General features: G+C 38.5%; 1 protein-coding gene across 3 annotated transcripts; it reads left to right on the forward strand.

Moving 5' to 3' along the window:
• The first annotated feature begins 2,147 nt into the window (after positions 1–2,147).
• Positions 2,148–21,743, forward strand: GPRC6A (G protein-coupled receptor class C group 6 member A). Of its 3 annotated transcripts, none has more exons than XM_032407398.1 (6): positions 2,148–2,341; positions 5,105–5,408; positions 7,400–8,236; positions 15,041–15,253; positions 18,239–18,362; positions 20,629–21,743. In XM_032407398.1, the coding sequence occupies exons 1-6, from the start codon at positions 2,148–2,150 to the stop codon at positions 21,741–21,743; spliced, it is 2,787 nt and encodes a 928-aa protein (XP_032263289.1). The 3 variants fall into 3 exon arrangements, with proteins under 3 accessions (XP_032263289.1, XP_032263291.1, XP_032263290.1); XM_032407400.1 differs by having other exon boundaries at positions 7,400–7,711; XM_032407399.1 differs by lacking the exon at positions 15,041–15,253.
• The last annotated feature ends 397 nt before the right edge of the window (positions 21,744–22,140 follow it).

The raw sequence follows: 22,140 nt of genomic DNA on the forward strand, positions 1-22,140 counted from the left end.
CCTGACTGGGATTAATGCCCTTATAAAAGCAGCTTCGAGAAAGCTCCCTGGCCTCTTCTACCACGTGAGATTTATAGCAGGATCTCACCAGATATTGAACCTGACAGTGCCATGATCTTGGACTTCCCAGCCTCAAGAACTGTGAGATAAATGTGTGTTGATTATAGGCCACCCAGTTTACGGTATTTTTGTTATAGTTGGTCCTAATGGACTAAGACAGGAGTTAATTATTGAATGCCTACTAGAATACAGGAGCTTTACAGATCAATTCAGCTCAAGTCTCAAAATGTATCTATGAGAAAGAATAGCCTACCTATTTTATAAATTAGAAAATTATTGTTCAGAAAAGCGTAGTAACTCATTCATGGTCATATGCTAAATGGTGGGCAGAGCCAACCAGTCTGTCAGATTCCAAAGTTTGAGCTCTTTCTGCCACATAACACTGCATTTTATAGGACAAGGGCTTGCAAAACCTTTTTTTCCCACCTTTAGAAGGCTCCTTTATAGAAACAGATTTTCCAACTTTGATTATATCTATTAAAATAAGAAAATGTGATTTCTCTTTAATTTTTATCAGATAACAAAGTCCCTAAATATTGTTAAAATTGCAACCTAAGAGAAATCATTGGTCCAACTTTGTCACTGATTTTTCAAATAAATGTCAGGTTTGAGCAATAGGGTCACAGGAGGGTCATACCTTCAGAATCACTCTGAGTTATTTAATATCTATTATATACTTTTGCTGGACAATGATCTGAACTTACTATTTTTTATTATATTTTTGCCAAAATCATGTTTGAATTTGTAACTACAGCAGATCTTACAGGTTATCTGAGAAAAAAAAAACTACATTGATAAAAACAAATATATCCATTGCACACATACATATACACAAATGAATAATAAGATTAAGAGGTGCAAAATGCAATTAGTATACATTTGAAGAGACTTCAAACCCATGTATATTAAACTTTCTGAACAACTGAAGTTAACTGGTTTGGATCCTAAGAGAAATCCTGCCAGTGGTAAAACGTAGGACTTAAGGAATGTTGGACACTGTGTGAAGAGCTGTGACCTCTCCACTTTTCAACTGGTGTAACTCCACGTGTCAATGGAACCTAAGGCTAATCTGGATGATGGAAAACACTGTAATAGCCATTGTATTCTTTTATCTTCCGAAATTCTTCTAAACTTGTCTGCGACCCATCAACAACCTGGCTGTATGGGGTTTGGAACTGCCTGCCCATGATATATTCCTTCTTAATCCAATGTCTGGAAAAGATTGATTTTAAAAAGGAAAGTAAAAAATTTTTAACTTTTTCTTAATGGTTCCTAACACTGAGGTGTATCTATCCCTGAAATCCATTAAATCACATTAGTTCAGATTCCTAAGCATTTAAGAACATGTAGACTAAAATTCATTCCAAATTTATAAAAATAAAATCCACAGACTGTGGCAATGTCGACAATCTGTGACAGACCTTTCTTGTTCAAAACCAGACACTATCAGGTAAGTTTTGTCTCAATTTTAACTTTGCCCATTATCACCAAAACTACTTATTTCTAACACATGTATACTGAAAGTGATAAATACTTACACTTAATTGAATTTCTTTTTTTTTTTAAATGGAGCTTTACTGGAAAAATAAAAGCAGAATGCTATTTTCCTAAACAGTTTATAAACAACACTGAAGCTTTTGGGCCTTGAATACAAGGAAATTTCCAAATACTTTGGAAATGCAAAACTGTTCATTGCTGAAGTGGGAAGCCTTTCCCAAACTGCTCCCTCTTGAAGATTGTATATTCTACTTCAAAAGAAATGGCAACATGACCCAAAGCCCTGGGCATATCAGTGAAGTAAGAGTACTATCCCAGCGAGGACCTGTGTTTCTAATTCTATGACTTTTTTCCCAGCATGACTGCTAGTGTCCATCTCCAACAATGGAATGTTAGAGTCTGATATGTTCTTATTAGTGAAGAACTGTTTTGACTATCATCAAGCACCTGAAAACTGAATGTTTCCAGCCTTTGACCCTGCCCTATATCTTACATGGTGTTTACAGGTGAAATAGAAACCACGTTGTTGGCACTCTGTGAGCTTAGTGATTCCTAAGAACTCACATGAACGGAACAAATGAGATCGAAGCATGGCACTATTGATCATACCGATGACCTGCTTTGGGAGTACTCTTGCTACTTCCCAGCCTTGTCAGACCCCTGATGACTTTGTGGCTGCCACTTCTCCAGGACATATCATGATCGGAGGTTTATTTGCCATTCATGAAAAAATGCTGTCCTCAGAAGACTATCCCAGACGACCAGAAATCCAGAAGTGTGTTGGGTGAGTAGAGTCTCAAAGAACACATTTAGATTTCCAGATTATACTATGAGACTAAGGCATGTAAGCATTCACTTGTATTAACATCTAAATTATTTTAATAAAATTTAAACTCATATATTTTTAAGTTGCATATAGTTAGTCTGGCAATCCTTCCTTAAAAGAGAAATATATCAGCCCTGTATGTATAATCAACCGCTAAGTCACTTGAGAAAACCAATTAGGAGACACTGTAGCCTGTCCACAACAAACATACACAGCACATTTCTATTTATATTATATATGTGTATGTATTTATTATATATTAATATTAATGTATATGAATTTATATTACATTATCTATTTATACTATGTATTGTTCATGTTTATATCCCCCACAACATGCATTTTGTTTTAAATGTGAATGTATTATTTAGTTGTTTGTTTAAAATGGGCTACATTTAAAATTTCTCTCTACACTAGCATTTTTGTCAATGTTGCATTCATTTCATTCTTGAAATTATCAAATTCTTTCATGATAAGTTAAGGCCTTACTTCAACTTAATGTGTTCCTTCTTCTTTGATGAACACTTTCCACTGAAAGTTTGACTGTAGAAAAGACACGGCACAGTGTACTATGGAAAAGTAAAGCTGGCAGAGGATGTTACAAATGGATTTTCTTTAAGGAGAGCAGGATATTTGAATTCTAATTTCAGTCTGGGAACAAACTACAAAACATTTTGTAGACTTAGGCAAATCACTTAAACTTGTTGAGTTCCAGTTTCCAATTTTCTCTTCTGTAAAATAAGGGCCCGGATAACTTGGGGACACAGGCTGCATCGGCTTCTGTTGCTATCGCAAATGTGATCACCATGCTTCCTTCCCCTCAGAAATCCTGCTTTCTATCTTGATGATTTTGTATGTAAATTTAACCTTCTCTTTCCCCCTCCCTTTCTTCTTTCTTTATCAAAAAGTATTTACCAACTCCTCTAAGAATGCTGTCAGATAAAATGTGATTCCACATCACACTAACATTCCTTCCTGTCATTCACCCTAGAAGTTGGGAGCTTTGAGCTACTGTCTTCTTAAATGTTGGTTATCAGGAATACCAGCAAATACCTCAAGATAAATAATGAAGATTTTCAGAGCACTAAATTGGTACCCAAAGAATGACTGCAGATTTGAGGCCCACAATTATAGGCCAACAGTTAAGGATGGAAAATATGAAAAAATCATTGATCTAATAAGCAAATTTATTCTGAAAAAAAAAATTACTAACTTGAACATCCTTTCACCTTATTGACACTCCTTAAGAGAAACAGTATTCATTCAGCACCAAACAACTATTTATTAAGTGCCTACATTAACTAGGCCCTATTCTAGGCACTGGGATACAGAAGTGAATACACCAAAGAGGTTTAGACTCTCATGGAGCTAACATGGGGGGACCCTGAAAATATACATTTTAATTGTTATACAATGCATTATTTTTATTATGATTCATTACATTTACTTTTCTTTCTTTCTTTAAATTAAAAACTTAATGCTGATTTGCCAAACTTCACTTTTAGATAGTCTCCAATGACAAATAATATTATTAAAATACTTTATCATAATTCAATGAACTAAAAGGACACTTAAAAATATCAAAACCCTGAACAATAATATTCTCCTCTATGAATGGATAAAGAAGATGTGGTGTGGTGGAATATTATTCAGCCATAAAAAAGAATGAAATCTTGCCATTTGCAACAACATGGATGAGTCTAGGCAGTATAATGCTAAGTGAAATAACTCAGAGAAAGACAAATACCATACGGTTTCACCCATTTAGGAAACAAAATGAACAAAGGAAAAATAAAGAGAAAACCAAAAAGCAGACTCTTCACTATAGAGAACAAACTGATGGCTAACAGAGGGAAGGTGGGCAGAGGGATAGCTGAAATAGGTGAAGAGGATCAAGAGTATACTTATATTCAGCACTGAGTAATATATGGAATTTTTGAATCACTATATTGTACACCAGAAAGTAATATAACACTGCACGTTAACTGTACTGGAATTTAAAATAATAATAATATTCTCCTTTATTCATTTAAAAAACATTTGAATCTTTACTATATATTAGGTACTGTTTGCAACCTTTTGTATATGGTGGTGGATGACATAAACTTAACAGTAAATCAGTAAACAAACAACTCAGTGCCCTGAAGTAATCACAAATCAAGAAGTCAACTGGGAAAACCCACCGAAAGAGGAAATAGCTATGTTTCATAACTAAAATAGTGTGCTTTATCTAGGGGAAAGCTATAGAGCTTTTACCCACAGCCTGTTTTATATGTGATTCTTAAGAGTCTTATTAATCTGGTTTCCAACCACAATAGTTTAGAAGCCAAAAAAAAAAAAAAAAAAGCCAGGCTAGTGAGTCTAAGGAGTAGATATAAAATGGACAGCAATAAAATGGTGACACCTAACTATAAGACATATCTTCATACTGCAGAATACTAAACTGAGTATTCAAATGATCCCAAAATTAGTCAAGAAAAAGTTAAATCCTGTTCCACAGACTCTATTTAAGAAACTATATACCCTTTAGAAAGGTTTCCATCAAGAACTATTTTTAAATAAATGGAGTTTAGTGAAGTTTACCCTTTAAGAGGTAAGCTTTACTGATCCAGAAATTGTCTATTGTAAGGCAGAGGTGTGAATGATATGAGTTACCATCATGTCTATAGAAGAGTTATGTTCTGATTTTCTAAAAAAAAAAAAAACCTTGTTTCCCAACAGCTTTGAAATATCAATTTTTCTTCAAGCTCTTGCCATGATTCACAGCATTGAGATGATCAACAATTCACCACTACTATCTGGAGTCACACTGGGGTACGAGATCTATGACACCTGTACCGAAGTCACAGTGGCAATGGCCGCCACTCTGAGGTTTCTGTCTAAGCTCAACTGCTCCAGAGAAACCATGGAGTTTAAGTGTGACTATTCCAGCTACATGCCAAGAGTTAAGGCTGTCATAGGTGCTGGCTACTCAGAAATAACGATGGCTGTCTCCAGGATGCTGAATTTACAGCTCATGCCACAGGTGGGTTTTGTCTTACTGCCAACATTGGTTTTGAGCATATTCTTTATTATGAGAGGATCAGGGTAACCTGGGAAACTAGTTATGGAGTTGCTTTTACTTTAAACTTTCTTTCTCTTCAGTCAAAGAGGGCATGGTGCCTATTCTGGATAGTATAGTGGACAGAGCAGTAAGGGAAGATAGTCTCCCTCAATCCATCAGATCGAGTTTCTGAAGGTTCTCAGCAGGATTCAGATAAGACCAAAATCTCTGATTGCCTCAACTGCCTTGTTTCTGAAATAACATCAGTTGGGTGCTATGAAGAAAACTGAAGAGAGACTGGGCGGTAAGGGGACATGCAGGTCAAGGAACACTTCTTGAAACTCAAATGAGAAGGGACAGCCAAGGGAAGATGGGGAGGAGAGGACAGCATCTACGCTGAGAAAACAGTAAGTACAAAGTTCAAATGCTGAAGAATAACAAAAGGTCAATATAGCTAGATCAGGTGTATAGAAAAGAGTGCGGTAAGAAGAGCATTTGCAGAGATAAGCAAGGGCTGGTCATTCAGCATCTCTGAGACTCTGAGAGTTCCATTATATAGCCTAGTGAAGTTGATTTTTAAAAAAGTTTATATTCAAAATGACAAAACAAAAGAATTACTCCCCCAAATAGCTCAGAGATAAGGCTTTGGCTCAAATTTTCTAGACTCTCTATAATGCTGGTTAGGTGATAAGTAAGAAAAGTAGACTATTTTTAACAATGATTATGTCATGTAAAAATGTCATTTCCATGACTGACAACACTAGACAACACAAAAGGAAAGGGGACTCTCCGCAGGGGACACTGATTTTACTGAAGCCCAGGTGTCCAATGTAGATGAGCCCAGCAATGCCAAGTATAAAATGTAGGTCTGCATAGCAATGTCAGGAAACTAAGATTTAGGCACAAGATTTAGACACACATCCACCGTGTGCCAATATCCATTTAAATTTTTTCCTTGAATCTTCATAAGAATCTTATTATTTCACAGGTAAAGAAATACTAGCTTTACCAAATTTATTGAAGTCAGGATTCTGACAGTTTGTCTGACTCCAAAGCCTACTGTCTTTCCACCATACCAGGTGGCTGCTATAAATAGTGGAAAAAACAATCACTGAGCAAGTGACACAGTCTGGAAGGTAATAATTCCCCCTAGAATAAAATTCCCAGAGCTGTAAATCAAGCAAAGCTTTGCACATATTAGGTAGGTCTCCCAAAATGCTGATGCTTGTTTAAGTACATCAGGGGTCACAAAACTATAGCATGTAGATCAAATGTGGCTCTCAAGCTCTTGAGCTGTCAAGTAAGAATGGCCTTTACATTTTTTAAAAGGTTGTAACAAAAAATACTATATATATAAATGTATATCTGTATACATATATATATGTATATATGACAGAGACCATATGTGACCAACAAAGCTTAAAATATTTTATATCTGGTCCTTTATAGAAAAAGTGTGCTGACCCCTAGGCTAGATGATTATTTGGCTGGATGATTTATTTTACCTAGAATAAAAAATCATCAAAGTTGTCAATTATACAAAATGTTGAATACACCAGGTGTCCCAAAATGCATTTTGCTTATTTGACCAGCTGCATTTTTCCTGTATTTATCTCTAAGTATTTAAATAATATTCACTATTGGCCTTGGCTTGAGATATAAGATAGATGTAACTAGATACAGAAATGTAGCTGGAGACAGAAGATAGAGCCTGAACCTTCAGAGAGCTTGTACTGTACACAATATGAAATGATTGAAGAACAATGACTCTAAATAGTCACCATTTAAATGTCACGATTTAAGCTATTTATAAGTAGAAGCTATTTATAAAGTAGAAGTTCATTGAAGGGGAAGAATGTAAAGGACCAGAGAATTTAGGAAAAGATTACAGAAATTCACCGAAATGAAAGAGAGTCTGAACAGCCACCTGGAGTTCCTCAACACCGTAACTAAAAGAGTCTATCAATTTCCAGGTGAGTTATGAATCAACCGCAGAAATCCTAAGTGACAAAATTCGCTTTCCTTCATTTTTACGGACTGTGCCCAGTGACTTCTATCAAACTAAAGCAATGGCCCACCTGATTCAGAAATCTGGATGGAACTGGATTGGCATCATAGCCACAGATGATGACTACGGACGACTGGCCCTCAACACTTTTGCAGTTCAGATCGCAGCAAATAATGTGTGCATAGCTTTCAAAGAAGTTCTCCCAGCCTTCCTCTCAGATAATACCATCGAGATCAGGATCAATGAGACACTTGAGAAAATCACAGCAGAAGCCCAAGTTAATGTCATTGTGGTATTTCTGAGGCAATTCCATGTTTTCAATCTCTTCAGTAAGGCTATAGAAAGGAATATAAATAAGATCTGGATTGCTAGTGATAATTGGTCAACCGCCACCAAGATTACCACCATTCCCAACATTAAAAGGATTGGCAAGGTTGTGGGGTTTACCTTTACAAGAGGGAATATGTCTTCTTTCCATTCCTTTCTTCAAAATCTGCATATATTTCCCAGTGAGAATAATAAGCTCTTACATGAATATGCCATGCTCTTGTCAGCCTGTGCATATGTCAAGGACAGTGATTTGAGTCAATGCATTTCCAACCATTCTCAGGGGACTTTGGCCTACAAGGCTAACGAGGATATAGAAAGGAACTTCTCCCTGAGAAATGATTTCCTGTGGGATTACACCGAGCCGGGACTTGTTCACAGTATCCAGCTTGCGGTGCTTGCCCTTGGTTATGCCATTCGGGATCTCTGCCAAGCTCGAGACTGTCAGAACCCCAACGCCTTTCAACCATGGGAGGTACTAACTCACACAGCCAAGAAAATTCCCCTACAGTCATTTTTTTCCTTGAGTTGATTTGCAAATATTTATATTAACTGCTCTTAATCGTATTCCTTTTGTAAGTAGATACCTTCAGTGAATAACCTGCATTTCTATCATTAGCTCTTTGTTCTTGAGGATAATAGAGTTGTTATTTTGCCTTCACTACTACTACACTGACCCACTAAAGTGGTGTTCTTTTATTTTCCAAGAAGATCCAGTTGATAGAAGTATTTTCCGTGAGTTTATGGATTTGTATCTGATCTTACAGTTTTTCAATACTTCATATGAATTATTTCTTTTAGTGCTCTTGACAAACACAAGACTGGGCATGTTTAATGGTCCTTTTTTTTTTTTTTTTTTTTAAAGGTTTTATTTATTTATTTATTTGACAGAGAGAGACACAGCCAGAGAGGGAACACAAGCAGGGGAAGTGGGAGAGGGAGAAGCAGGCCTCCCGCCGAGCAGGGAGCCCGATGCGGGGCTCGATCCCAGGACCCTGGGATCATGACCTGAGCCGAAGGCAGACGCTTAACCATCTGAGCCACCCAGGCGCCCCTTAATGGTCCTTTTTATTATCACTAAATATTATCAATGAGGAAACTAAAGCTAGAAAGTACTAGAAATATGACTCTAGTCTGGGTCTTCTGCCTCTATACCCTTTGTTTTTCGTGGTGTCTCTGGTAGTTTATAGTCTTCAAAGCCTTCAGCTACAACTCTTAGGACAGTCTCCCTAGGACTCCAGTCTTCCTCAAATGAACGTTGTGAGATCAATCATAATAATTCCTATGATATCTCAGGTTGAAATGAGCCACAAATTGCGGGTAAAGGAAGTCTTTGCTTTGCTTTGATTAATTTGTAGAAACTCAAATTCAAGCTTAATGTGACCCTTTTTAGTAAAAATTTTACACTGTGCTTTTTAAATGCCGATAAACAAGACATTTAAAAGCAAATTGTTGCTTTATGATGATAAATTTTACTCATTAAAACAGATTTCTCAATAGTGTGTACTCAAAGACAAACTTGTCTGTCTTGATGCAGAATTATGTTCCAAAAATGTATTTATTATAAATGTGTAAAGGAAAAAGAAGGTGAAAGGAAATAAGACTCAATTCTTACCATATACATGAGTATCCAGGACAGGCTATGTCTACTTTTGTCATTTTTACTTTAAACACAAACACAAGCTCCAAGGTCTGAGGTCATCAGCTTACATTTGGGTGGATCATGTGACAGTCATAGGGTGTTTCAAATTGCTCATTTTAAAGCTAGTTCTGTAAATGCAAGGCAGAAAACCTAATGAAGATGGAAGACTAGAGATGAAGATTTTTTTTAAGTTAAAACTATCTTTTTAAAATATATACACTTATGTCTAGCTATTTTAAGATGTCTGTTTGAAAACACACTCTTTGTAATGTAAAATTTTAATGAGGGATTGGTAAAAACTATAAATTAAGTGAACCACAATAATGAAACCACTACACAAAATTTTAGGAATGAGAGGTTGAGAAGGAGTAATAGAGAGAAATTAGACATTCCTGGAGACAGGATAAAGGGAAGGAGACATAAGGAGGCTCGTAAGGAAAGAAAAATACAAATAGAGCTATTTATCCACTAAAGATCTGGGAAAGTATTTTAAATCAGGAATAAATCTCAGACTTGAGAAAGTAAAAAAGACTTGAGAAAGTATAATCTAAGCAGAGTCTCCTAAAATGTTTTATTTAAACAGTAGGAGCCTGGGGTTGTTCTTTATTCCCCTGGGAGCCTGGTTATCTAGAAACAAATGAAAACAGATTGGAAAGGAGGAATATGTGAGTGGTTTGCTCCTTTGATCACAATGTGAGTAAACCACATCTGTGCCAGATTCAGTGGGACAAATAATGCTGACAATTGTCTTTTTATGAAGAAATCTCCATACACTTTAAATTTAAAAGATCAGCAACATTTAGGGTCACTAATCAAAGATACATTCTTAAAGATTATTTTGACCCCTGGTAAAATTCACTCATATTTAAATATTACTTTCTAAATAATTTTACGTTCAAATAACTTTAAAGGAGTTTTTCCCAATATTTGGGGATCGCTCTTACTTTGGCACCACATTTGATGACATCCGTGAGCAGTATTCAGGAATGGCGCAATCAGAATTGTTTTACTTCAACAGACTTTTAATGTTACTCAGATGTGCATGAGGATACCACCTCCTTGTTGTGACCGGTGATTTGGGGGTTTTTGTTTCCTTTACTTATGATGAGGTAGAAAGTAGTAAGTGATGTATGTGGGATGACAGAATGTCTAATAGTCAACTTTCTAAATCATACATTGATTTAGCAAATATTTATTGGATGTCTCAATGTTCCAGGCATTGTGTTGAGTGTTGGAAATATTCCGGAAAACAAGACAATTCTCTTCCTAAAGGAGTCATCTGTCTACTGGTGTATACAATCAAACAATTAAGGAGCTGATTACAATGCAGAATGATGCATTACTATGTTTCATAGAGACACAAAACGGCAGAGAAGCACATAACTGAGGCAACCAATCCAGTATTAACAATTCAGAGAATATTCTCCAAAGATCATGACATCTCTGGAGAATATGATGGATGGGTAGGAGTTAGCCAGGACAGAAATACTCCGAGAAGGGAGAGAAAACATGGCATCTTCAGAGATAAGAAAACAGTGCCAAAGAATCGGAGTTTTTTGTGGAAACTACAGGTAAATGAAAGTAGAGAGATTAGTGAAGGATCCATCATTAGGGCCCAATCAATCACAGCATCTCAAATTTTGACGTGCAGTTGAATTGCCCAAGAATCTTACTATCATGCATATGCTAATTCAGCCGGAGTTGGGGGGATACCTGAAAGTCTGCCCTTCTAACACTCTCTCAGGTGATGCTGATAGTACTAGTACAGGGACATCCTTTCAGTAGAAAGTCTGCAAACTCTGTTTAAAGGTTTGGATTTGATAGAGCAAAGGGGAGGCAATTAAAGATATTTTTAGACAGGAAAGTCTCGTGATCTGCTTTCCACTGCAGAAATAGCATTTCCACTGTGGTGTGCACTGACTAGAGGGACACAAGACTAGAGGCAGAGGGACCAATTTGGTAATCCAGGCATAAAATAAGGATGGCTTATCGTCCAGGTACAAGTACTACAAGTACTGTGTGTGACAATGAGCATGGAGACATGCATACATGGATGTTTAAGAGGAAGGATGAGGAGGATCTGGAGATAGATGGGGTGTAAAGGGCGACAGACAAAGAGAAGCAAAGATGTTGCAAGTGATTCCACATTTGGACAATTGGTACCATTTGTTGAGATGGAAACAGAGAAAAGTAGAGATCTGGTGGGTATGAAGCTTTCTGCTTTGGAGATGTTGAATTCGAAGAGCGTCTGAGACATTCAAGTGTAGCAGTGGCGGTCAGATACTAGTCCAGAAGTCAGAAGAGACATGGGCTGAGAAGATAGTGATTTTGCAGTGATAAGGAGACTAATAACTCATAATTTTTTTAAAGATTTTATTTATTCATTCATTTGAGAGAGAGTGAGTGAGAGAGCATGAGCAGGAGGGAGGGGCAGAGGAAGAGGGAGTCCAACCCGGGGCTCAATCCCAGGACCCCAGGATCGTGACCTGAGCCGAAGGCAGAAGCTTAACTGACTGCGCCCCCTGGGCACCCCAAGAGCTAATAACTTTTACGGGCTACTATAGTAGACATTGACATGTATCCCCTCTAATCTCCATAATATTCTGGTAGGTCCACAGGTTCACGCTCCTTACACTCCGTCCTAAAGAGGTGGCAAGAGGAAATGTTACTGGGGACCAAGACTTGCAGCCGTTTAGAGATGGAGGGGACCTCCACAATTAGGGTCTGGCCCACAGTCACCCACACAGGTAGCAGTGAGACTGTCCCAGCCTTAGTCCAGGGTGCTTTCCACTACAGCATAGAAAACTTCCTGAAAGGAAAAGACATGGGTTGGGCACCAGACAGAGAAACAAAGCCATGTCCTCTGGGCCTCGAATTTACTCACCAGCACAGTTTCATTAGGGAGATGTCGTGGACATCCGAGAAGTCAGGGGAAAAGGAAAACAACATTAACCACAACAGCTTCAGCAGTGTGGCCTCCTGGCCTTGCATTCTCAAAGAACAGGTCATTGCCCTCCACAGGGTGAATGCTATAATCATGGAAAGGCAAATCCCACTGTTTAAGATTTATGGTGTTAATTCACAGTGACTTTCAGAGTCTCCATGAAAAAAATAAACAATTGACAGAAAAAGCCTTCGATAACTTCATAACCAGAGCACCGATGTTCAAAACTTACCTTAACTCGGAGCAAATGTTCTGTCTTACTTACCAGGTCAGGAGGGCACTGTTTTGTTTGCCTCTACCGTCTCTCCTGTGAGGACAAGCATACAGTTATGCTAGTTTATGTACATCATACAGCGTTATCACTATTTACAGAACGGGTATGTGTCAGGACTTTACCCTGGAAAACCTAATTAAGTGCAGGTAAAGCCAGGTGGAAATTATAGTTCCAAACTCGAGAGTTGAAGAGGATCTGCTCCCTAAAGAAGTGAGTTTTCTGGGGCTCATGTGTGTGAACTGCTGAAGGAAGGAAGAGAAGAAAATATTGCAGCACACAGGTAGAGGTGGAAACATTGACGGTAGGTCCTTCCTTCCTTTTTTAAATTTTTGTTCCCATCATATTTTTTCTTCCAGGCAATTGCTGGAAAAAGCTTTTGTGTGTTAATTCCACCCTGTTAGATCTGATATCCTGCTTCTTTAAAGTAATACTAATCAATTTAACATTCATTAAAAGAACTAAGAAATCTGTGGGGACACATAATAAAATCAATATACATTGCTTAGAGATTTTACCGAAGTGACATTTGGTCACTGACTTGATATCATAACTAATATATTTACCTTAAAATATAACTGGATTTTCTATGTTCTAATGACAAAATTGAAGGAAAGAAACATTCATAAAAGATCAACTGTGAAGGAATAGAATAATTCTATTCAAATAGAGTAATGTCTGCCCCATTCCACAGATTTTGCGCACAACACAAGCCTCATAGACTTAGAGGAGTAGGCCCAGCGTGTTTGAGAGGGTATTTACTTAGCTGTCATTATATATCAGGTTAATGGTGGGGCAGGGTGTTCCTCTTTCCCAGTCCAGTATTCTTCCTCTGCAGCACAAACTCAATAGAGCTGCCCTATTTGTCAGTAAAATATTTCCTGTCCTATCTGCATTGCATACAAGTTCTTACTGTACAAATTGGGTAACAAGACAAGTAATTTTTCACTGCATTTCTTTCCTCTCAAGCTAAAAAATAATCATTTTATGAATTACATTGGAAATAGAATTTAGAGGTCACTTTACTAGACACTCAATCACTGCAACAGATTTGAAAACCATTGGAGATAGTAAGATCCATACCTCTCACCAAATGGAGTAATAAAATATGGACTTAGAGGGCAGGCACCAGCAGTACCTTCCACCCACCAGCTCATCTTCTCTGGTGGGGAGACACCCCGAGAACAGGGTGCTGTTGTCACTGGACTGTCTCCCACATTTGTACCTCTGTCCCCATTGTCCTCATTGTGGGGGTGGTGAGCATAATAACCACTGGCTCAGATTACCCACTCAGGCTTGGCCAAGGATCCAACTGTAGCTAGAAGGAAAGAATGAATTCTATAGCTCCAGAAGACACACTGATGACTGCTTTTGAGTCAGAAGGAAAAAATAAGAAGATATTGAATTAATATATTGTTAGATGCAATGGAAAGACCTGAAAGTCAAAATGTGTGTTCCCAGGGCGCCTGGGTGGCTCAGTTGGTTAAGCGACTGCCTTCGGCTCAGGTCATGATCCTGGAGTCCCTGGATCGAGTCCCGCATCGGGCTCCCTGCTCGGCAGGGAGCCTGCTTCTCCCTATGACCCTCACCCCTCTCATGTGCTCTCTCTCTCTCATTCTCTCTGTCTCAAATAAATAAATAAAATTAAAAAAAAAAAAAATGTGTGTTCCCAGATAAGGCCCTTCACCCCTTGGCTGGTGGTGCTCATCTAAGAAAAGAGGAAGATGATCCTTGCTCACTGTGTTTCACTGAGTTGTTACGGGATAGAAGGATATCACACTTCTGAGTATTAGCAAGTAATATATGAATGTCAGGTGGCATCATTAATTGATAGACTCAAAGTATTTTTATTTATTTGTACAATATCCCTATTAGTTAATTAACAGTATTAATAGATATTAATCAAACCTTTACTAATCTGTGCCCAATACGGGGCTAAACTCTTTATATGTTTAATTACATTTAATCCTTACAATAGCCCTATAAGGTAGGTTTCATTTACTTCATTTTACAGATGGGGAAGCTGAGGCTTAGAAAGAACTGTAAGTGTCAAGACCACATCACTAATGAGATATAGAACCAGGATTAAAGCCCAGGCAACTGTCCCATAGGACCCATCTTGAAATTCTATAACGTGGAAAAAGAAGATGCTCAGATCCCAGTTTGATAATCTAGAGAAGCTGCCCGCTGTAAACATTAGCTTGATTCCTCAAATTTACAGAGCAAGACTTTGGCAGAAATAAGGCTAGAATTCTCAAATTGTTGCCAGGTAGTTAAGAACCTTCTCAACTAGTTACCACACTCATTGATCCAGAATGTCTTTTTTCTACCTCTTAAGTGATATTCCTTAGAAGGCAGTGTCATAATCGGGATATGGATACATATTTCTATTAGTGTTTGTTTCTATTTTTATATTTTATAGTTACTTGATATACTAAAAAATGTGACATTCACTGATGAAGGGAATTCATTTCATTTTGATGCCCATGGGGATATGAATACTGGATATGACGTTGTGCTCTGGAAGGAGATCAATGGCCACATGACTATCACCAAGATGGCACAATATGATCTGAAGAATGATGTCTTTATCATCACGGACCAAGAAACAAAAAATGAGTTCAGAAACCTTAAGGTAATTTTGTGGTAGCCTGCTTTATAGCATTCAAATCAAATGAGTACCTCAGTTGCAAAAGTGCCACCAAAACCTCCAATGACCCTGCCTGTTTACTGTCCCAAACTTCCCTCCTCAAATTCTCTGGTCAACTTGTGCCTCCCTCCCTTGTACAAGCTCTCTTCATCATCCTCATTTGACCAAAGCATTATCCTGGTTAAATTCAACTCTCTACCTATTCAATATGGCCCCCATATAGCTGAACTTGGCAAAACAAAAACAAAAATAAAAACACCTTGTTGACTATTTTCACTTTAAATTCATGATCTCTAACCTCCAGTGGGCCCTTAATGCTGCTGGACAATCGGACTATTACCCTAGTCCATTAACTCACCCACCTTCCTAGATAGCTATTCCATGATTTTTCTTCTCTCCTCTGACTCCAACACACCTTCCCCATCTCCACTTTCAGTTGACCTTGCTTCATATGTCACTAACAAAGCTGAAAAAATCAGAAGAGAATGGCAGTGTCACCCTGCCGCCACATCCACCTTCCTTCCGGCACTGTGGGTGGAATGTGTTCCTGGCCAAGGTCAGCTCCTCCCTTGACCTCTGGATCCCAACCACTTTCCACCTATTCGATGATACTGCTCGGCGATTCTCCACTCTCTCCCATGTCCTCAAGAATTTTCTTTTCTCCACTATCTACATGATGACATAAATATGCTGTTACTCCTTTCATCTTCAAAAAAAAGGAAAGAAACTCCATTGATCCCCCATTTCTCCTTCTATATACTGCCCAATGCTTTATTTCTCTTTATAGCAAAAGTCCTTGAAAAATTTAAATACATTCAATGGCCCGAATTTCTCTCCTCCCATAATTCTCTTGAATTCTCTTCAATTCTTTCTATCCAGTTCACCAATGTTAATAAATCCAAACATCATCTTACTTCACTTACTGGTTAATTGTTCTCTCTGTAAGATGCTTTCTTTCTCTGTTTCCACAACACCATGCTCCCTTAATTTTCTTCCTCTGTCTCTGGCCACTCCTTCTTAGTCTCTTTTGCTGCTTCCTCATCATTCCAGCTGCCTATAAATATTGGCTTACCCAGAGCTCAGAACTGCTCCTCTCCTGTGTCTGCACTTTTCCTTAGTGATCTCATCTGGGCTCATGGATTTAAATAATGTCATTCATCATATAGAAGGCAGATGACTCCCAGCTTTTTATCTTCTAAATTTCAACCCAAATAAATATACAACTGTGTAATTGACATCTCCACCTGGGTGTCCAATAGTCCTCTTGACTGAGTACCTCCAAACCTAAGCTCCCAAACCTACCTTCATTTCAATAAATGGCAATTTCCTTTTAGCGGCTCATGGAAAAACCTGGTGGAATCCTTGTCACACTTCCTATCCAATCTAAGTTTCACTTTCAAACCCATAGTCCAAAACATCAGATAATCCTAAATCTTTTGATATCCCAAAGTTATTAATACCAGACTTTAGAGTGTCTTTGCTGTCTCTTGGGGGTGGGGAGAGAAAGAAGGTCTCCCTTTTATCCCCTAATGACGTCCTGCCTGCTGAAAACCCAGATCAGGATGTAACCGTGTTGAGAAGAAGAAAGCCACTGCTTGTGGACACAGGGCTACCAAATCTTGGCTACTTTTCTCTCTCAGCCATATCATTTTCATCTCCCAGAGAAAAGACAAGTTAGCTTAGTCCTTGGATTATGTTCCTGGCTCAGGAACAGCTATTAAGAGAATCTAGACAAACCCTCATTTACCCATTTTGCTTTTGTTTCCCGAAGGTAAGGGTGAAATAATAAAAGATTTATTTCACAAGATATGCCACGAGATAGGGACTGTGAATGGAAAAAAGGCACAGCTGAAGTGCAAAGAATTATTAGTTAAATTGGAAAGGCCTTCATAAAAATAAGATGCTACATATGATTCACATTGTGACATGCACAATTATAACCTAAATTCTCAGGATTTTTAAAATATTATTTATATATCTAGGGTTGCCCTTTTCACTAATACTTCAATGGTTCTAAACTCGAAATTTCCACTGGCTTTCTAAAAGATTTTATTTATTTATTTATTTATTTATTTATTTATTTATTTATTCATTTATTTAAAGAGAGAGTGTGTGTGTGTGAGAGTGGGAGGAGGTGCAGACGGACAGGGAGAGAGAGAATCTCAAGCAGACCCCCACTGGGCGAGAAGCCTGATGCGGTGCTTGATCTCATGACCCTGAGATGATGACCTGAGTCAAAATCAAGAGTTGGATGGACGTTCAACTGGCTAAGCCACCCAGGTGTCCCTCTACTGTTTTGTTTTTGAAGACTAGACTGGACAGAGTCCTTGGACAGCATGATTAATAACCTTCTTCTAAAGAATATAAAAGCCCAATAAGTTACTATTTTCTTGTATAGTTGAACTCTTTATGCAACACAAGATTGGAAATTTCCAAGCCATTGTCTTCTTCTTTTGTTCCATCATTACACATCTGTCCCTCTACTAGGGATTTTCTGAAAGAGTTAATTTCCCTTATTTGCTTACAGAAGTTATTAATGCAACAAAAACTACTTCTTCCTAAGGCAGTTTCACTGTCTGAAATATTTTCTGTTTTTTAAACTTGTTCACATTCCTCCAGATGACAAAACAATTCTGTTTGCTATTTTTTTTAAAGAGACTAAAATACTATTTAGTAAATGTATCTTTAAATTAAGTCAAGGTTGGAGCACCTGGGTGGCTCAGTCAGTTAAGCATCTGCCTTCAGCTCAGGTCATGATCCCGGGGTCCTGGGCTCGAGTCCCGCATCAGGCTCCTTGCTCAGCGAGGAGTCTGCTTCTCCCTCTCTCTCTACCCCTCCCCCCTGCTCATGCTCTCTCTCTCTCTCTCTAATAAATAAATAAAATCTTTTAAAAATAAATTAATTAATTAAGTCAAGGTTACTTAAGATAAATCTTTTAAAAATCTATTTGAGATTTCTTTCACTTTGCAGCAAATTCAATCTAAATGCTCCAAGGAATGCAGTCCTGGACAAATGAAGAAAACTACAAGAAGCCAGCATATCTGCTGCTATGAATGTGTGAACTGTCCTGAAAATCACTACAGTAACCAGACAGGTAATTATAGTCACTACAGCATGTGCAGTGACACACCTGAACCATTTCTCCTAGGCTGATTTTTTTTTTACATGAGTCCTATTTTGTTTTATTTTTTTTTTCATTAAAAAAAGAAGCATTTCATCCTGCTAGATTAAATTCCAGTGAAATTTCATTTAATCTTGGAATTTGCTCTATTATATCAGCAGATGTATAACCAATACATAATAGAGACATAAAAGTAACTTTACTTCCAAGGGAAGTTGTCACCCCCTCAACTGGACTTCCTCTCTCGCATCTCTCAAAACCATGTGAATTCTGTCAATTTTTGTCCATGTATCCCCCACATAGACATGCCTGCCTTGTAACTGGGGCACAGTAACTATAAACAAATAAATGCTGAATTAGCTAAACAGAGCATGATAGAAACCCAGAGGTGTGTATACCCTGGAGATCTCATTATTCCTACCAAGAAGCAACGGTAAAGCCTAAGAAGAACCTTCTGTGAAAGGAAGGGATGAACCGTTGACATAGATGAGATGCTACTGATTGTTTGACAAACCTATCTTTAACAATTTTACAAGATAGAGCAAAATATACAAATTAAAGAACAAGAATAAGGTCAGCAGCCTTCAGGGTCTTAAAAGGAGCTATCAGCACTTTCCCTGGAGTTAAGCCTACTTTAAAAACATCGTGTTCCCTTGTTTACTGTTGCATCCCTCTTCATCTATAACAGCTGAGAACCTGAGAACTGGAACAATTCTCAAATGCTTACTCTTTTTTCTCACTGGCTCCAAGGGGAATGTATCGCAATGTTAATATTCCAATAGTCATGTTCTGTCATTATCTCACAAAAATGCCACTTGTCCCAACCTGAGATGGGCTCCGCTGTGTAAATAATTAGGTATTGGGGGTTGGATTTTCCAGGTAATATGGTGTCTAGCAGCTGTCTGCCTAGTGGGATAAATAAAAACGAGAGTATGTGGCATTTCTTTCCCATAAAGATGTACACGAATTTTCAAAATATAATTTGGGGTTGTCTTTGGACAACCAGGGAAAGAACAAGTGTAGAAGACTGCCTTTCCTTTGGAGGAAAAGCAAGGATTTAGGGTGATCTAAGAGGACATTCTCTCCTATTGTTCTCCATGTCTCCAGGGCACAGCTCTTGTACAGAGACAAGGCATTAAATGTTCGCCAAACAGGTGAAGAAGAGAGCACATGCTAGCAGTGGCAGTTAGGGGAGGACGGAGAAGAACGGGTATTTGTAGGGAAACAGGGCTTAGAAAGAGGAAGAGGCTGGAGAGGTAATGAAGTGTATAGACAGACACACAACCTGACTTTGAGGTTAAGGAAGAAGAAAACGCGGGCCCCGTATAAAATTGAATGGGCACTGTGGAGTGTTCTCAGATGGATGCCCAGAGAGGGGCTTCTGGCAAGAGATGGGACCCCATCTTTAGGGGGCAAGACTGGAGAGCAAATGCAATCACATTCCCAGAGACTCCGCTCTGATATCAGCTCTTCATGCGGCCCTGCCACCAGAATCAGCAGAAATCACTTCCAAGCTTATTACTGCCTGTGTGAGAGACTCAATTTTACTGATCTCCTAGACAAAAAAAAATTAACTTTAATTCTTCATTCACTGTCACTGGTTACAATCTTGCTTTATCTCATTTTTAGGGAGCTTTTAGGGTGACCCAGCCATATTTTCTCTGCTTTTAAAAGAGCTGCTTCCTTATTTACAATAGCAGTTCTCACTACATTGAGTGTCTACTGTGTGTAACACTCCATGCAAAGCATTTTATATTTATTCTGTCACTGAATGCAGAACCCCAGTGAGGCAGAGTCTTTTTAAAAATTTTTTAAAGATTTGGAAATAGACTCAGAAAGTTCAATTTACTTATTCAAGATTATGGGAGTCATAAGTGATAGAGAAAGGGACTTGAGATGCATCCAATTCCAAAGCCCTTCTTCTTAATAGAGTTTGAATAGCAAGTTTCTAAGAGGCTAGTATCTATCCTGAATACACTGATTTCCTAAAGACTCACAGCCCAGCTGGCTTTTTCTTTTCTTTTTCTTCCCCTCTTTTTCTTCCCTCGCCCTCACACTTTCTCTCTTGACTTCTTTTGGGTTCTGTGCATGCTTTATTTCAGTAAGTAACCAATATGACAATGATCTCTATCCCTTTTGTCCTCGGGACTATAACTGAGGAGTCTCATTTGTAGCATCATTGTGGACAATCACCTGGTTTAACTGTTTGCAATGTAACTGAATCTCCTCTGTCTTTTAGATATGGATCACTGCCTTTTATGCAACAACGAAACTCACTGGGCCCCTGTAAGGAGCACAAGGTGCTTTGAAAAGGAAGTGGAGTATCTCAACTGGAATGACTCCTTGGCTATACTGCTCCTGGCCCTCTCCCTACTAGGAATCCTGTTTGTTCTGGCCATTGGCATAATATTTACAAGAAACCTGAACACACCCGTTGTGAAATCATCCGGGGGATTGCTGGTCTGCTATGTGATCCTTCTCTGTCATTTCCTCAACTTCGCCAGCACGGGCTTCTTCATTGGAGAACCACAAGACTTCACATGTAAAACCAGGCAGACATTATTTGGTGTGAGCTTCACTCTCTGCATCTCCTGCATTTTGATGAAGTCCCTGAAAATTCTGCTAGCCTTCAGCTTCGATCCCAAGTTGCAGAACTTCCTGAAATGCCTCTATAAACCCATCCTCATCATCTTCACTTGCACAGGTATCCAGGTTGTCATTTGCACCATCTGGCTGATCTTTGCAGCACCTGCTGTGGAAGAGAACGTCTCCTTGCCCAGAGTCATCATCCTGGAATGCGAGGAGGGATCTGTCCTTGCATTTGGCACCATGCTGGGCTATATTGCCATCCTGGCCTTCATTTGCTTCATATTTGCCTTCAAAGGCAGGAAATTACCTGAGCATTACAATGAAGCCAAATTCATAACATTTGGCATGCTCATTTATTTCATAGCTTGGATCACATTCATCCCTGTCTATGCAACCACATTTGGTAAATATTTGCCAGCTGTGGAGATTATTGTTATTTTAATATCTAACTATGGGATCCTGTGTTGCACATTCTTTCCCAAATGCTATGTTATTCTTTGTAAGCAAGAGACTAACACAAAATCTGCCTTTCTCAAGATGATTTACAGTTACTCTTCCCACACTGCGAGCAGCCTTGCCATAAGTCATGTTTCACTGGACTCCACTAACAGCAGCATCACAATGACCGATCCCAGCTCTGGCAGCAGGTCTGCAGCCTGGCAGGAAGGCAAGGATCTTCAGGCACAAGCATTTGCACACATATGCAGAGAAAATGCTACACGTGTATCTAAAATTTTGCCTCGAAAAAGAAGTTCAAGTATATGAAAGCATCCTTAAGAGATGGCATGTCCTAGAATAAAATGTGTCTAGGATCTTTGTATTTAAAATGTGCATTTATTTTCCAACAAATATATTCTATGTGTTTCTTCACTGCCACCATGTTCACCAATGCTCCCTCTGTCCAACCACCTGTTTAACAAAGAAAATAGAGCCCTCGCCCTGAAACCGCCTTCATTCCTCCATCTGCCTCCATCTTCACCCCGTTCCTCTTAGGCACATTTCTATTCAAAAGTAGCCCAGAATACATCATCCATATTATGTCCTCTGTCTCCTCTTCTCAAACCTCTTCATATGGGTTCTCCTTCTCTCCTAAAGCATCTTTATCTTCCCACTTCCCCTGCTTGGTCCAGTTGAACAAGCATTTGAACAGTTACCATGTGCC

Source organism: Phoca vitulina, unplaced genomic scaffold (genome assembly GCF_004348235.1).
Source record: "Phoca vitulina isolate PV1807 unplaced genomic scaffold, GSC_HSeal_1.0 scaffold9, whole genome shotgun sequence".
NCBI lineage: Eukaryota > Metazoa > Chordata > Mammalia > Carnivora > Phocidae > Phoca > Phoca vitulina.

Coding starts and splice junctions, on each gene's coding strand:
- GPRC6A (XM_032407398.1), top strand. CDS start 2,148: ATGGCACTATTGATCATACCGATGACCTGCTTTGGGAGTACTCTTGCT. Junction 5,409..7,399: donor ATTTACAGCTCATGCCACAG/GTGGGTTTTGTC, acceptor ATCAATTTCCAG/GTGAGTTATGAATCAACCGC. Junction 18,363..20,628: donor TCACTACAGTAACCAGACAG/GTAATTATAGTC, acceptor TCTGTCTTTTAG/ATATGGATCACTGCCTTTTA.